The sequence below is a fragment of the Scylla paramamosain genome, chromosome 19 (assembly GCF_035594125.1).
Source record: "Scylla paramamosain isolate STU-SP2022 chromosome 19, ASM3559412v1, whole genome shotgun sequence".
Classification (NCBI taxonomy): Eukaryota; Metazoa; Arthropoda; class Malacostraca; order Decapoda; family Portunidae; genus Scylla; species Scylla paramamosain.
In genome coordinates, this window is record NC_087169.1 from 21,986,142 (window position 1) to 22,002,456 (window position 16,315).

At 50.7% G+C, this 16,315-nt stretch overlaps 2 protein-coding genes across 4 annotated transcripts in view; one reads left to right on the top strand and one right to left on the bottom strand.

Annotated features, from left to right (window-relative positions):
• Positions 1 to 7,715, top strand: part of LOC135109990 (phosphoenolpyruvate carboxykinase, cytosolic [GTP]-like) — a 24,637-nt gene extending 16,922 nt beyond the window's left edge. The window contains exons 1-3 of one of the 3 annotated variants that reach the window (XM_064021961.1): positions 1,695 to 1,852; positions 5,232 to 5,352; positions 5,643 to 7,715. In XM_064021961.1, the coding sequence (XP_063878031.1) occupies positions 1,806 to 1,852; positions 5,232 to 5,352; positions 5,643 to 7,445 (1,971 nt within the window). In that variant the 5' untranslated portion in view covers positions 1,695 to 1,805 and the 3' untranslated portion in view covers positions 7,446 to 7,715. Of the gene's footprint in view, positions 1 to 1,694; positions 1,853 to 4,727; positions 5,136 to 5,231; positions 5,353 to 5,642 lie in introns of those variants that run through there. The other 2 variants (XM_064021962.1, XM_064021963.1) reach the window with 2 other exon arrangements.
• A 4,411-nt stretch (positions 7,716 to 12,126) lies between these two features.
• Positions 12,127 to 15,152, bottom strand: LOC135109989 (phosphoenolpyruvate carboxykinase, cytosolic [GTP]-like). The gene is made up of 3 exons (XM_064021959.1): positions 14,932 to 15,152; positions 14,364 to 14,484; positions 12,127 to 14,231 (listed from the first exon to the last, which is right to left on the bottom strand). Exons 1-3 carry the CDS (start codon positions 14,988 to 14,990, stop codon positions 12,429 to 12,431), a joined length of 1,983 nt encoding a protein of 660 aa, XP_063878029.1. The 5' UTR covers positions 14,991 to 15,152; the 3' UTR covers positions 12,127 to 12,428.
• Positions 15,153 to 16,315: the final 1,163 nt, after the last annotated feature.

Sequence of the window (16,315 nt, forward strand, 5' to 3'; positions counted from 1 at the left end):
TGTTGCTGATTGCTGTTGTTGTTTTGGTGATAGTAGTGGTGATGGTGGTGGTGGTGGTGGTGTTTTAGTGTTGGTGGTCGTGGTGGTTAGTAGTAGTAGACTAGTAGTAATAGTAGTAGTAGAAATAGTTGTAGTAGTAGTAGTAGTAGTAGTTGTAGTAGTAGTAGTAGTAGGAATAGCACTCCTCTTTTTTTTTTTTTTCCTTCTCCTCCTCCTCTATTTCCTCTTCCACATCTTCCACCACCACCACCACCAAAACACACAACGAGAGAAGATACAAAACACAAGTATACATACAAACACACAGATCACTTTGCTGAACTTGTTTGAACTGTAAGCACGATCTACCGTCACCCACTTCACACACTCCTTGCACGTGTCACTCTCGAGGTTACTGTGCTGGAGAGGACAAACAAGGGAGGCGTCAGCTAGTCTACCCTTCTACGTCTCTGAAAGACGAAATACATTTTTTTAGGGAGCATCTAGGATTGTGTGTGTGTGTGTGTGTGCGTGTGTGTGTGTGTGTGTTTGGAAAGTTTGTTTTGGTTGAAAGGGATTGAAAAATGGTGTCTACTTATGGTGTGTTCCGATTGTTCTCTCTCTCTCGCTCTCTCTCTCTCTCTCTCTCTCTCCTCTCTCTCTCTCTCTCTCTCTCTCTCTCTCTCTCTCTCTCTCTCTCTCACTGGGGGAAAACTAAGCAGAAATGAGAGCAACTTACTAACAAAGCAATTTTTGTCTGTCTGTCCGTTTGGTTTCTGTCAGCCCACCTCTCTCTCTCTCTCTCTCTCTCTCTCTCCTCTCTCTCTCTCTCCTCTCTCTCCTCTCCCTCCTCTCTCCCCCTCTCTCTCCTCTCTCTCCTCCTCTCTCTCTCTGACTCATTTTCGGTGAGTTGCAAGAAGCGAGTGTTGCAAAGTGGAACATTTTTGGGGGAGACAGAGGAGAAGGGAAAGGGAAAAGAAGTACATCGGGGACATTACTGCCGAGGAAGGGACCTGCGCAGTCTCCGGCAGAGGTGGCTGACGGAGGGACGCAAGTGGGGGGTCAGTATCGGGGAGAGACGCGGAAAGTTTTGAGCTTGGGGACGCCGCATGATACAGGTCACAAGAAGGTCAAAAGTCTATCCTTCTATCCGTCTTCTATCCGCCTCATCAATAACAGTTTAAGTTCTTGCAGCACCAAATTGCGTCAGACTGATAGCCGAGCCGCGTATCAGAGGAAGGAGATAGAGGGGGTGGTGTGAGGTGGTGTGGGCAGCTGGCGTGCGGTGCCTAGCCTGGGGGTCGGTGTTGCGTCAGCCGTCTCAGCTGTGCGCACCTGTGGAGGTGTGTGGGGCGGCAGCCAATCATTTGCACAGCGTCTTGGGGGCTCGGCTCTGGCTGGCCAATGGCATGGCTCATCGCGTAGGCCTGGCTTGCTGTACGGGTAACTTTCCACAAGGCTGGCCATTATAATGCCCTCTAATTTGCTAAGTATCTCTTCTTGCCTGACGAAATTTGGTGAAGAGTGACCTGTGAGAGCCAATGGAGACTTGACACTGCGGTACTCTAGCCAGGAAAGGCGGGGGGCAGGGTTGGGGAAGCCTCAGGGTGCCAGAACCGAGCGGCAGTCAAGGCTCAAAGTCCGGTGCGGCGCGGCAGTCCCAGGGGCGTGACGTCAGCGGGGAAGGACTGCGTGTGGCTGGCGTTGATATAAAGCGAGCCGCGCGCTGCAACCGTCACTCTTCACCCAGCAGCAGCCCAGCCCAGCGATGGTCATAGACTTGTAACTCCTCCTCAGCCACACTCACCCACTCCACCGCAGCAGCCATGGTTAACAAAAGCGCCAGCAACGTCACCATCCCCGCCCAACCTCAGTAAGTCAAATGTCTACGCTCATCCCTCTCACTCTGCTATCAGTGACGCCACGACTGTCACTCCCCGCCCCTTGCCGCGTCTAGCCTCATGTTTATTTCATGTTCTTTAATTTTTAATGTTTCTCTTTCAGGTTGTTGATGTGCATTTAAATTTTCCCTTTATTCGTTTTTTTTTCGTGGTGAATATTTGATGCATATATCTGTATTATTCACTTTGTATTTACTTGTGTGATATATACCTTTACAGATCGTGAAATATTGCTATTTATTTATTTACTTGCATTTTTGTTGAATATTTGATATTTCAACGTTTTATCCTTTTTTTTTTGGGGGGGTAATATTCATGTAATCGTCAATGTCTTTTGCCTTTACAGTATTTCAAACGAGTCCTTTCTGTCTTTATTTATTTACTATTTCATTTTTTTTTTACTTGTCCGCACCGGAGTCTCACAGTCACGAAACCCCCTTAATGATTCGATCCCTCGTTCATTTCACTCCCTATTTGAAGTGCCACAACCACAGTAATAACAGCCGCAGATCCTCTCAACAGTCACCACTACTCACACCCCAGTCTTGCCAACGTTATCCTGTCACAGTCACGAAGAAAAGGGAATGAAAGTTTTGCGTCATAGCGGATCAAAGTCATAAGCTGCGTGCATTGCCCTCATAATCCACCGGTTTCTCTTGTCACGAGTCACGGGCGAGGACGCGGCTGAGATAAGGATAAGGCGAAGGATAAGACAAACGTGGTGGAGTCCCGTTGATAAGGCTTAAACATTCACGCGATAGGAACGTTGAAAGAGTATTACTTATCTAACCCTGAGTGATAGATATGATGGACGTAGGATAAACTGGGGGTGTGAATGGCTCGTATCATGCTAAGGGATGGTGAATTGTGTAGGAAATGAACATAAGAGCATAATGGGAGTTGCAGGAGAACCATCATCTCTTCACGTGGCAGTCCCTATATAAAACATGCCTGTCTATTTCCACCTATCATCCCTATGCATAAATGTCTAATCCCCTTACTGACTCAGCGCTTAACTTAATGAATGACTCTGCCCCATTCATCCACTACACTATTTGAGAACCAATTCCCTCGGACCTCATTCAAATCCATCTTTATCGATCCTGAATCCATTACATCTCCTCCTACCTGATTATCGACACTGGGGCGACAAAGAGGACGATACCAGGATACGATAAGACAGATAAAAATTAAAACATTTGGAATTTTAGTTTATACTGTCATATGCAATACCAAAGGACAAGGTTCTGAGTTCGACAAGCGCAGTGCGTGGTAAGAGATAAGGCGATATGGATGCACTGTACAAAATATGATTAGATGCAGGATTAGATACGTCAAAAGGGATTGCATGTGAAGATTTGAGATGTAGAGGATATGTAGGATAGGGTATTGTGAGTGGATGGATAGTGGGTGATACATGGATACTAAAGGTTTAATAGAGTGAGGGATTTAATAGCATAGGTAATTGAATCTCAGGTGTGATATTAGAGAAAACTGAAATGAAAATAAGGTAGACTTAAATAATGTTGAGGGCTAGATAAGAGAGAGAGAGAGAGAGAGAGAGAGAGAGAGAGAGAGAGAGAGAGAGAGAGAGAGAGAGAGAGAACAAAGAGGTGGGCGGTGGCAACAAGAGAGAGAGAGACGGGGAGGGAGGGGAGCAAGTAGGGCGCAAGGACGGCAAGGAAGGGGGACCGGGAGGGGGGCAGGGGGCGTTGGTGCAGTGGGAAGTTCCACGAAATAAGAGGGTTTTCATGCTCCTGCGCGCGCCCACACCCACACACTAACACGCGCGCGCGCGCGCACACACACACACACACACACACACACACACACACACACACACACACACACACACACACACACTTGGATGTGCTGTACTAGAGAGAGAGAGAGAGAGAGAGAGAGAGAGAGAGAGAGAGAGAGAGAGAGAGAGAGAGAGACTAGTATACTTTATAAATTTATCTATTCATTTTTTTTTTTTTCCTTTCTTTCTTTTTTCTTTACTCCTTTCTTTTTTTTATTCCTTCCTTTCTTTCTTTCTTTCTTTAATTATCACTCGCACTTACAATTAGTATAAAGAGTTGCTTTCAAAATTGCGTGTCCTGTTAATAATAATAATAATAATAATAATAATAATAATACACCTACTGTTATATTACCAGTGCTCCCATTATCTCCCCTCTCCCATCCCTATCACTACCTCTCCCATGCACTCCCTCTCACTTCTCACCTCTCCCCCCTTTCCTTCAGATCGATACTTGACCGCTATAACTGATCATGCAGAGATTATGACACACATACACACACACACACACACACATACACACACACACACACACACACACACACACACACACACACACACACACACACACACACACACACACACACACACACACACACACACACACACACACACACACACACACTATCTCTCTCTCTCTCTCTCTCTCTCTCTCTCTCTCTCTCTCTCTCTCTCTCTCTCTCTCTCTCTCTATCTCTCTCTATCTCTCTCTCTCTCTGTTTACTGTACTTGTTTTTTTTTATCTTCACTTATCGACCTTCCAATATTATTAATATTGTTATTATTATTATTTTTATTTTTATTTATTTATGTATTTATTTATTTATTTATTTTTATTATTACTCCATGCCCCCCTCTCCCCTCTCGTTCACTTATTCTCATGTTTGCTTTCCGTCTAACTTGCCATAGCAAACTTAACGTCTTCGGAGCAAAGCATTCCGACCTTTGTTCAGCGAGTGAAGAGAGGCACTGGTTGACTGACTGATAGGAAGCCGAAGTGAGTGACTGGTAACTGTGTACGTGAGGGAGTAAGCGAGTAGGAGTAGATGTAAGTGATTTGGAGGGCCGAGGTTTTATCAGTCAGGTCCCATCGCCTGTCCCAGCATCACTCAACGATTCCTCTATCCTCACTACACTTACAGATTCCTCCCTTAACACATCTTCGTCTTCAGTTTCACTACTTGACTCGTTTATTTGCTGTTTTTACGTCTCTCTCGTTTCTTCCGTCTTCGCCTAAGTACTGTTGCGTTCCTTCTAATTCTTACCTTTAACCTTCCCCGCCTTCGTCGCCTCGTCCTCGCCTCACGGCCACTTAACGAACTTTCGCTCAGTTTCACCCGGAAGGGTTGTGTTGTGTCGCCGCGTGATCGGGAGGCTCGTCAATCTGGGCAAGTGCGCTAAACAGGCAACATGATTTTCCTCCTCCGCGCCCGCTCCGTGTTCTGCGTCAGGTACTCAGTGTGGCTCGGTATTCATTGAGTGGTGGGGCAGATGTTTGTGTGTGCCTGTCAGTAATGGTGCCTAATTGGTGCGTGGTCTCTCCCCAGGGTGGGCGGCGTGATCACCGAGGCAGCTCGTGTGGCCGCAGAGGCAGCCAAGAGGGACCTTAAGATCCAGAGTCGCGCCTTCTCCGTCACCTATGGCAAGATCACGGACCTCAAGCCCAAGGTGAGGCCACTGGCGTCTGGCGGCCTGTGTGTCACTTAGAATGTGAAGTTAGTCTCTTATGGTCATCTAATGTCTTATGTGACTCCTAGATGTGATCAGTGAAATACCTATCTGTGTGTGTGTGTGTGTGTGTGTGTGTGTGTGTGTGTGTGTGTTTGATCTGAACACAACTATGAAAATTAGAGTGAATCTTCGTTATTCATTTCTTTGGTTTGTTTAGAGTAGAGATGTCATCATTAACCCAAGTGGTGCTGAGGTCTCCAACACTGACGACATTTGCTCTTCTCCAGGTGCGCTCGTTCGTGGAGGACAGCGCCCGCCTGTGCCAGCCGGAGAAGGTGCACATCTGTGACGGCAGCGAGCGGGAGCTGCGCCACCTGCTGAACGTGATGCAGCAGGCGGGCATGATCGAGCCGCTGCCCAAGTACAAGAACTGCTGGCTGGCGCGCACCGACCCCGGCGACGTGGCGCGCGTGGAGAGCAAGACGTTCATCGTGACGCGCGACCGCCGCGAGACCATCCCCACCCCGAAGGAGGGCGTGCGCGGCCTGCTGGGCAACTGGATGTCCCCCGAGGACCTGAAGGGAGCCGTGCAGGAGCGCTTCCCCGGCTGCATGGCCGGCCGCACCATGTACGTGGTGCCGTACTCCATGGGCCCCGTGGGCTCCCCTCTGTCCAAGATCGGCGTGCAGGTGACCGACTCGCCCTACGTGGTGGCGTCCATGCGCACCATGACGCGCATGGGCGGCCGCGTGATGGAGGTGCTCAACGAGGAGGACTTCGTGCGCTGCCTGCACTCCGTGGGCTGTCCGCTGCCCGTGACGCGACCGCTGGTCAACAACTGGCCCTGCGACCCCGCGCGCACCATCGTGACGCACGTGCCCGAGAACAACGAGATCATCTCCTTCGGGTCCGGCTACGGCGGCAACTCCCTGCTGGGCAAGAAGTGCTTCGCACTGCGCCTGGGCTCCGCGCTGGCGCGCCGCGAGGGCTGGCTGGCGGAACACATGCTCATCCTGGGCATCACCAACCCCGAGGGCGAGAAGCGCTACATCGCCGCCGCCTTCCCCTCCGCCTGCGGCAAGACCAACCTGGCCATGATGACGCCCTCGCTGCCGGGCTACAAGGTCGAGTGCGTAGGCGACGACATCGCCTGGATGAAGTTCGACTCTGAGGGCGTGCTGCGCGCCATCAACCCCGAGAACGGCTTCTTCGGCGTGGCGCCGGGCACCTCCATGCAAACCAACCCCGTGGCCATGCAGACAGTGCTGTCCAACACCATCTTCACCAACGTGGCCAAGACTAGCGACGGTGGCGTGTTCTGGGAGGGCCTGGAGAAGGAGACTCCCAACGACGTGTCTATCACATCCTGGAAGGGCGAGGCCAACTGGAGCCCCGAGCTGGGCACTCCCGCCGCCCACCCCAACTCCCGCTTCTGCACGCCCGCCAGCCAGTGCCCCATCATCGACCCCGCCTGGGAGGACCCCGAGGGCGTACCCATCTCCGCCATCCTGTTCGGCGGCCGCAGGCCGCAGGGCGTGCCTCTCATCTACGAGGCCAACGACTGGAAGCACGGCGTGCTGGTGGGCGCCGGCATGCGCTCCGAGGCCACGGCCGCCGCCGAGCACCGCGGCAAGGTCATCATGAACGACCCCTTCGCCATGCGCCCCTTCTTCGGCTACAACTTCGGCCACTACCTGCAGCACTGGCTCAGCATGGAGGGCCGCACCAGCCGCGCCATGCCCAAGATCTTCCACGTGAACTGGTTCCGCAAGAACGAGAAGGGCCGCTTCATCTGGCCCGGCTTCGGCGAGAACGTGCGCGTGCTGGACTGGATCCTGCAGCGCGTGGAGGGCCGCGACGTGGCCGAGGAGAGCGCCATCGGCCTGCTGCCCAAGCCCGGCTCCCTCAACCTGGCCGGCCTCGAGGACCACAACATCGACATGGACGAACTCTTCAGGCTGCCTAAGGACTTCTGGACGCAGGAGGTGCGCGATATCGCCACCTACTTCGACCAGCAGGTGGGCGACGACCTGCCCAACGAGGTGCGCGAGCAGCTCAAGATGCTCGAGAAGAGAGTCGAGAAGATGTAAACGTTTCCTGTGAACCGGCGAATCAATGACGACACTTACCGCCCGTCCCTCCATATCCTTCATGAGAGGCCCTGGCCGGGCGGCGCCCCCCTGCAAGGAGGGGCGCGTGCCAAGGCCTCATCTTCACGGTCTCATTCATCAATGCAAGCTTTCCGCCTCAGCTGGGCTGGGCGTTACCTGCGCGGGTTTTACTGCGTCTCCTGATTTGCATATGTGATAGTAAGCTCCCTTGAGGGAACCTAAATAATAAATATTTTTTATACATGTCAATCAGTGTTTTACGTCACAAGGGCAGCGTGGAGGAGTAAGCCAGGGAAGGGAGACGCCCCGGGCGTCTCAAGTGCTGAGTGGAGGCAACACAATAACATTCATTAACAGTATTACATCACAGCGGCAGCACACGCTCAGACCAGTAGTGTGGCTGGTAGTAGGACTCATGTCACGCTGCGGAGGCTTGGTACAGCTTGGTGAACACTTGCAGACCTTACAGACTGACCGAATACAATAACTACAGCACGCGAGGGCAGGCGGCGCAGTGAACACTAGACTGATGAACTCTGCACTCCCCCGCACCACCACCGACCCCTGGGACTGCAACCTGTAGCACCACACTCGGGACCTCGGATGCTTGGAGGAGGAGGGAAGAGTCTGTAGCTGATCTCCATTCCCACCGCCTCGTTCTTCCCTCCAGGTCAAGGGTTGAGATAAAGGAGATAAGGGCTATGAATCAACAGGCCACTAAAGGAAGGTACTCAAGATTTCACCAGCAAGAACCGTGTCAGTGGTTCTCTCCGCCGTCTAAAGAATGATGAATCTCTACCTCCAACACTACAGTGGCGCCTCACGTCTTTGGATAGTTTTTCTTGTGTTGTTAGCCCCAAAAAATACTTTACGTTTCTCTTAAGTTATATTGCAGGTACTGGGAGTTTTGTTTTCTCTCTCCTGTAGCGTCCGGAACGGTAAAAGTCATGTCATCTTCGTGTCTTACATCATCATTACTTGTCCTTGAAGAGGTTCTCGACATATGAAATACGTAACTCTACACACACACACACACACACACACACACACACTGTTTGTTATACTCGAGTAAAACAATTTTGCCGTGTTTTAATGCTTTCCGTGCATCGAATTCAGATCACGAAGCCACAGCTTCAGAATTCAGATCACCACGTCCACAGCTTAGCACCTCCACCACCCAAGACTTCTGTGTGACCCCCGGCACTGTGTCACCTTTGTCCAAGCTTCCTGTGTTGCAATCAGTCACTCTGCAACAGACACAAGTACATAAATGTCACTCTCACCAACGGTACAACATTAATTCGATTCGCGTCAGTCTAACGCATAAAAAAATTGTTTCTTTCATCAATGACTCAAAATTAACCTTCCGATCTTATTTTCCTCCTGGAGAAGTGTTCCTACTATGTTCCTTCGAGACCCTGGGGTTGTCGTGAGGTCCTGAAGGATTCTACAGTTCACTAATCACCTTTAGAATGACTAATGAAGGTGGGTCATAAGATGCACGTACAACTCTCCGGCAGCTTCAGGAGAGGAGCATCGAGTCGTCAAATTAGAGTGAGAGTGTTGCACGGTAGCAGTGAATGAAGGAAGCGGAGAGTGAAGAAGCTGAGAGAGTAATAAAGTTGATAGAGCGAGGAAGCCTAGGACAAGAGCGAATTATTGACCTAGGAGAGACAGGAAATAAAGAAGAGAGGTAGAAAAAGATACGGGATGAAGGACAACAAGGAAGCAGAGAGGGAGAGAAAGAGACCGAGAACGAGCGAGACAGGAAGCTGAGAAGAGTGAGGATGACACGGTAAATTCTTGCATAAGGTAACAAGGATGAATTCTGCGCCGACTCTCTATCGACACTCTCAAACTGCTTATCCCAATCATTCACTTACATAACGATCATAACAATCAGTCCATCTCATCACTGTTTTGATCCTCACTCAGTCATAATAGCGCACCGTGACCTAGCTAGCCATACCTCACCTTTTCTTTTGGTTCCTATTAAGAGTCGTCACTACATTATCAACCTTCAGTCTTCTTACATAACAACCATTATGTCTAACTGTTTCGACCCCCACCCAGTCATAACAAACATACCATGACCTCTCTAACTAATCTTTTCTTTCTTATTTTGGCTCCTATCAAGGGTCGCCTCAGTGGATTAACCTTGAATGACCTTCTTTCTTAAATTCCCATTATTATCTCACTGTTTTGTTCCCGACCCAGTTACAAACACACCGTGACCTTTCTAAAAATACCTTACCTTTCTTCCTCTGAGCTCCTGTCACACGTCCCCACAGTGGGTGACCTCCAGTGCACTCAGTCTTCTGCTCATTCCTCAGTTTCACCAGTTACAAGCATATTTTTCATTGCATCATCTAATCTTTCAACCTCCTCTATCTTTCCTCTATCCTGCCAGGTAGATCCTTCGTCATAGCCTTAAGAAAACATCCCTAATGCATCCAGTTAAGTTCTCTATGATCCAAGCCTGTCTGTTTGCTACCTGTCCTACATGTCCTTCACCTTTCATTCCAAAAATCAAGCCAGTGCCCTTATTTCACCCCTTCTCAGCCTTGAACCCTCCAACACCTCCATCCTCTGCATCCCTAACACCCTACACCTCAAACACTTGCGTCAGAGATACGCCCCTCCTCACCCTAGTGTTCCCTACCCCAGGATGTCGCTCCCAGATCCTCCTTCCCCAGCCCCTCCCCACCAGTTTCTTCTATCTCATGCCCTTCCGTCCCTGCTCCTCCTACCCGAGCCTCCTCCTCCCCACTCCCACTCCAGTCCTACCTGCTCCTCCCTTCCCAGTCCCACCCCAGAGTCTTCTTCCCCAGTACTTCCTCCCTTACAAGCCCCATCTTTCTAGGACCTCTTATCCCAGTCCCTCCCCAGGCCATCCTTCCCCCAGCATCCCCTACCGCAGTCTCTCCTACCCCAAACTACCTGCCCATCCACCCACCCCAGTCCCTCCCCTGCTCCTCCCTCCTCAGCCTCCCCTTCCCTGGTCCCTCTCAAGTCAGTTCCACCGCCACCACCGCCGCCACCACCTGCAGACCCGCCGCTCCGTGATAAGATAACGGTAACTGATAGAGGTAAATGATTTGTAAATATTTCATAAGACCCTTTTACCGTGACGTCCATATCCCTCCTTCAGGTTAATAACACACTTGAGTTTTGTTTGTTGTTTGTGAGTCTCAAACTACGTAATAGGGTTGTTAAGTAAAGAATAATGGTTAGCTCTATTACATGATACGGGTACGATACTGGTTGTGATAACGGTGATCTAAGGTTAAAGATATTAAAGGTTTTACGTACTTATTGTGTTTTGACTATATTTATGACCATCGTATTTGTAAGTAATGGCATTATTTATTCATTTATTTATTTTTTTAGCTTATGAAATAAAAAAGGAAAAGCTCTCTAGTGTATTTTTCTCTTCTTTTTTCCTGATTTCCTTTTTTTTTCCTTTTTTTACAACACCTGAGCATATGTAGAAAGTACAAAATAAAACACTGTAATAAACTAAGCAATCAACAAATTATCGCTGAAGCAATAGAAAGCAAAACAAGAGCTGAGACAAACTTATTAGACAGGATTATAAGTGCAGTACAGACGCAGGAGGGAGGCAGGTCTTGCACAGGGACTGCCACGTGTAGGCCTGATGGCTTCCTGCACCAACCCTGTGTTCGTGTCGTGAGGGGATGGGAAACACGAAGGAAAACAAGGAAAACAGAGGAAAGAAATACAAGAAAGAAGGAAAAATGAGCAAGAGAGAGAGAGAGAGAGAGAGAGAGAGACGGAGAGGGAGGGGGATAGCAAGGTGAGGTCATGCATTATAGAAGCTGCCGAGACTTGTTGGTGACGTCAAGCTCCAAGGCCTGGCTGGATACTGCGCATGGTTACTACGCTCGAGGTGACCCGTGGCCTTTCAGCATGCTCACTTGGGCCAGGGTGTGTGGCGCGTGGCTGGCTGACGAAGGCGAGGAGGCTCCAGAGATGAGGGCTTGTATTCTTTAACCCTTGTCTCTCGTAAGGGTTAGTTAGGATCATAAGGGTTGGCGCAAGAGGCCGTCAGGTCCACACGTGGCAGTCCCTGTACAAAATATGCCTACCTGTTTCCACCTGTCATCCTCATCCATAGATTTGTCTAGTGTTCTTTTCAAGCTTCTTAATTAATGACTCAGCACTAATATAATGTGATGATGCAGTCTATTTCATTCATTTACAACTCTGTTCGAGGACTAATTCATTTCAAAGGCCACAGTGTTGAATTATTTATCTATTTACTTTTTTTTTTAGCATTGGCGGCTTAGGATTGTTGTTGAACTTAACGGTAAATTCATGAAAACACATTTTTGAAGGCCGGTACTTCAACTACAGCCTGTTGAAAGTTGAGGTTTAAGAGTAGGAAGTGAGATGTCATGATGATGGGTCTTGCGTGTGTATGTGTGTGTGTGAGTGTGCGTTGTTTTGATGTCATGTTATTTAAGAAGGGTACAGATATTACAGTGCACGCAATGAGACGCCATTTACGTGATGAAATGATAGCTTGGGTTCGTGTGTGTGTGTTTATCTAAGTCCTTTTCCTCCCATCCTTCCTCTTTGCTTTCCTTTCCCCTCCTCCTCCCGAGAGCTCTCTCCAGGAGCAAAGAAAACCACTTCATTAAGGTATATTATGATTGCATATATTTCTTGTTTTTATATCCTAGTATCACAAACTGTGCCATCCGTTCATTTACACGAGGGTGATGAAAAGATCCATCATACCGAAAAAAAAAAAGGAAGAGACACGTTGGAAGACAGAAAATAGAATGAATTCACAACAGCAGTAGAGAAACGAGATGAAAAAGAGATGAGGTAGTGATGCTGGTGATGACAGGAATGGTGCTGATGAGGATGAAGGTGACGAGCAGAGATGCCCGAGTTTTGCCATTGGCTGGGGAATGTGTCGTGACGTACAAGTGTTTACATCTTCTCGACTCTCTTCTCGAGCATCTTGAGCTGCTCGCGCACCTCGTTGGGCAGGTCGTCGCCCACCTGCTGGTCGAAGTAGGTGGCGATGTCGCGCACCTCCTGCGTCCAGAAGTCCTTAGGCAGCCTGAAGAGTTCGTCCATGTCGATGTTGTGGTCCTCGAGGCCGGCCAGGTTGAGGGAGCCGGGCTTGGGCAGCAGGCCGATGGCGCTTTCCTCGGCCACGTCGCGGCCCTCCACGCGCTGCAGGATCCAGTCCAGCACGCGCACGTTCTCGCCGAAGCCGGGCCAGATGAAGCGGCCCTTCTCGTTCTTGCGGAACCAGTTCACGTGGAAGATCTTGGGCATGGCGCGGCTGGTGCGGCCCTCCATGCTGAGCCAGTGCTGCAGGTAGTGGCCGAAGTTGTAGCCGAAGAAGGGGCGCATGGCGAAGGGGTCGTTCATGATGACCTTGCCGCGGTGCTCGGCGGCGGCCGTGGCCTCGGAGCGCATGCCGGCGCCCACCAGCACGCCGTGCTTCCAGTCGTTGGCCTCGTAGATGAGAGGCACGCCCTGCGGCCTGCGGCCGCCGAACAGGATGGCGGAGATGGGTACGCCCTCGGGGTCCTCCCAGGCGGGGTCGATGATGGGGCACTGGCCGGCGGGCGTGCAGAAGCGGGAGTTGGGGTGGGCGGCGGGAGTGCCCAGCTCGGGGCTCCAGTTGGCCTCGCCCTTCCAGGATGTGATGGACACGTCGTTGGGCGTCTCCTTCTCCAGGCCCTCCCAGAACACGCCACCGTCGCTAGTCTTGGCCACGTTGGTGAAGATGGTGTTGGACAGCACTGTCTGCATGGCCACGGGGTTGGTGTGCATGGAGGTGCCCGGCGCCACGCCGAAGAAGCCGTTCTCGGGGTTGATGGCGCGCAGCACGCCCTCAGAGTCGAACTTCATCCAGGCGATGTCGTCGCCTACGCACTCGACCTTGTAGCCCGGCAGCGAGGGCGTCATCATGGCCAGGTTGGTCTTGCCGCAGGCGGAGGGGAAGGCGGCGGCGATGTAGCGCTTCTCGCCCTCGGGGTTGGTGATGCCCAGGATGAGCATGTGTTCCGCCAGCCAGCCCTCGCGGCGCGCCAGCGCGGAGCCCAGGCGCAGTGCGAAGCACTTCTTGCCCAGCAGGGAGTTGCCGCCGTAGCCGGACCCGAAGGAGATGATCTCGTTGTTCTCGGGCACGTGCGTCACGATGGTGCGCGTGGGGTCGCACGGCCAGTTGTTGACCAGCGGCCGCGTCACGGGCAGCGGACAGCCCACGGAGTGCAGGCAGCGCACGAAGTCCTCCTCGTTGAGCACCTCCATCACGCGGCCGCCCATGCGCGTCATGGTGCGCATGGACGCCACCACGTAGGGCGAGTCGGTCACCTGCACGCCGATCTTGGACAGAGGGGAGCCCACGGGGCCCATAGAGTACGGCACCACGTACATGGTGCGGCCGGCCATGCAGCCGGGGAAGCGCTCCTGCACGGCTCCCTTCAGGTCCTCGGGGGACATCCAGTTGCCCAGCAGGCCGCGCACGCCCTCCTTCGGGGTGGGGATGGTCTCGCGGCGGTCGCGCGTCACGATGAACGTCTTGCTCTCCACGCGCGCCACGTCGCCGGGGTCGGTGCGCGCCAGCCAGCAGTTCTTGTACTTGGGCAGCGGCTCGATCATGCCCGCCTGCTGCATCACGTTCAGCAGGTGGCGCAGCTCCCGCTCGCTGCCGTCACAGATGTGCACCTTCTCCGGCCGGCACAGGCGGGCGCTGTCCTCCACGAACGAGCGCACCTGAGGGGGCAAACGTCGTCAATTGGTGGGGCTTGTGAGGGAACAAGTTCCAACAATAAGACACTGGAGTGAGGATAAAGGCCGACAGCGGCTCAGAAATATTTTGGAAGAATAAAGGGCTGATGGACTCACCTTGGGCTTGAGACTTGTGATCTTTCCATAGCTGACAGAGATAGAGTATGGCTGGAAGTCAAGACTCTTCTTGGCCTCCTCGGCGGCGACCTTGGCAGCATTCTTGATGAAGCTGGTCGTCCTGAGGGGGAAGGGTCGGGGTGTAACATTGGCTGGTCTGACGAATGACATGCTTTACATTGTATCTATGGCCTCTAAGTTTTTCAAGTTTTTCTCATTCAAAGACTAACGTTTTGTTTTGGTGTATGGCTTGTGTGATGTGTGCCTTGCTTGGTTCGATCCCCAGCACATCACCACAACTCACGACACATTTCCTTTCTACAAGTCTAGTATGAACTTCCCTCAAATGTGCATTGCCAATAAATATGAACTGTGTTGCAGAAAGATCAGAAATTTTGCCATGAATACTGAATCGTTTTTTTGACTTTTCAGGAATATGCAGACTGCAAGATGCTACTTATGATGAACCATGCAGTGAGCCAAGTTGGGATTCCAGATTAATGCTTACTGAGACTCGTTAGCAAGAGTGACATGAATACAAACAAGAAAAGGGAAAGACTGAACTTACATTGTGTCGAGCATGATGTTGTTGGCCGAGTTGGCGGAGGTTTTGTTGTTGAGCACCATTTTGTTTAGTAGAAGGTTGTGATGATGGGGATGGTGATGACGGTGATGATGGCCAGGCGTGTCTTCCTGGGGCACAGCTTGCCGTGTGACTCACTCGCCTTCAAGACGCTGAGTGACTTCAACACCTTCCCCGCCGCCTTATATTGGCCGGGATGGCGCCTCGCCTTCCCGGGGTGACTTTGATCAGAAGCCCTCGCCCCCTCCCCGGTACTCCCCAGCAGCACACCACAACCCCGGCTCCGCGAACCCTTCCCGTGCCAAGCTCCCCCTTTTGGCCCCCACTCTTGGAAACACACCAGCACGTGCAGGTTATGTGTTTCTTTATGCCTTCAACAAGAAGATGACAGATTGACAGGAAACACCCAGAGGACAGGGGGGTCTTAAACAGTGCACCAGTCACGTGTGAAAGCTGATTGGTTGTTTTGAGAGCCCAGCCCACACGAGGCGCCTCTCTGATTGGTCCAGACAATGCCACGCCACTTGTCTCTATGCAAGAGACCTCTCCCTCTCCCTCTCCCTCTCCCTCTCCTTCATGAACCCCAGGCGCAGAGCAATACTGGGGGCATGAAGGGAAGGGCGAGATGAAGGCTTGTGCTTCTGAGGACCTCCCAGAGTCCCGCCTGGCAACACCCCGGCCTCCTCCTTACGTCAGTCTAAGCAGGTTCTCCGGCTATTTTTAGAGTCTGTTCCTCCCGGTAACTCTTTTTCCTCGTCCTAATTATTCTTCGTGCCCCCAGTTCATACTTCCCTGCTGCTTTCTCCTCCCATTTGTCTTTTTCACAGCAACAGAAGCCGTGAATCGATTTTTTTTTTTTTTTCGGCTCTGTTCCTCCTGAAAATTTTTCTTTCTCATCTTCATTATTCATCGTGGCCTCTGATCATACTTCCTTACTGCCTTTTCCTTTCTCCCGGTTCTCATTTTCCACAGCAACAGGAATCGTGAGTTATTTTATTTTATATATCTAATTATTTACATATTGTTTAAGTCTTCCCGGTACTTTTTTTTTTTTTTACCGCCATTATTCACCGTGTCCTGCTACTTTCTCCTCCCACACCTCATCTTCCACACCAACAGTACACGTGGATTTAATTAATTAATTTATATATATATATATATATATATATATATATATATATATATATATATATATATATATATATATATATATATATATATATATATATATATATATATACAATAGCTAGTTTCCTGTAATATAATAGTTAGTATGACGTCGTGTTGTCAACGCAGACGCTTCATTTATAACACCAAGGTCTGTTGTTCTTTATCATTCAGTAATACTTGCCTCCGTTCTCTTCCTTCT

Excerpts from the sequence above, each read along its gene's own strand:
- LOC135109989 (XM_064021959.1), bottom strand. The coding sequence starts at position 14,990 with ATGGTGCTCAACAACAAAACCTCCGCCAACTCGGCCAACAACATCATG. Across the intron at positions 14,485-14,931 it reads AACATCATGCTCGACACAAT|GACGACCAGCTTCATCAAGA; the intron begins GTAAGTTCAGTC and ends CTTCCCCCTCAG. Across the intron at positions 14,232-14,363 it reads TCACAAGTCTCAAGCCCAAG|GTGCGCTCGTTCGTGGAGGA; the intron begins GTGAGTCCATCA and ends TTGCCCCCTCAG.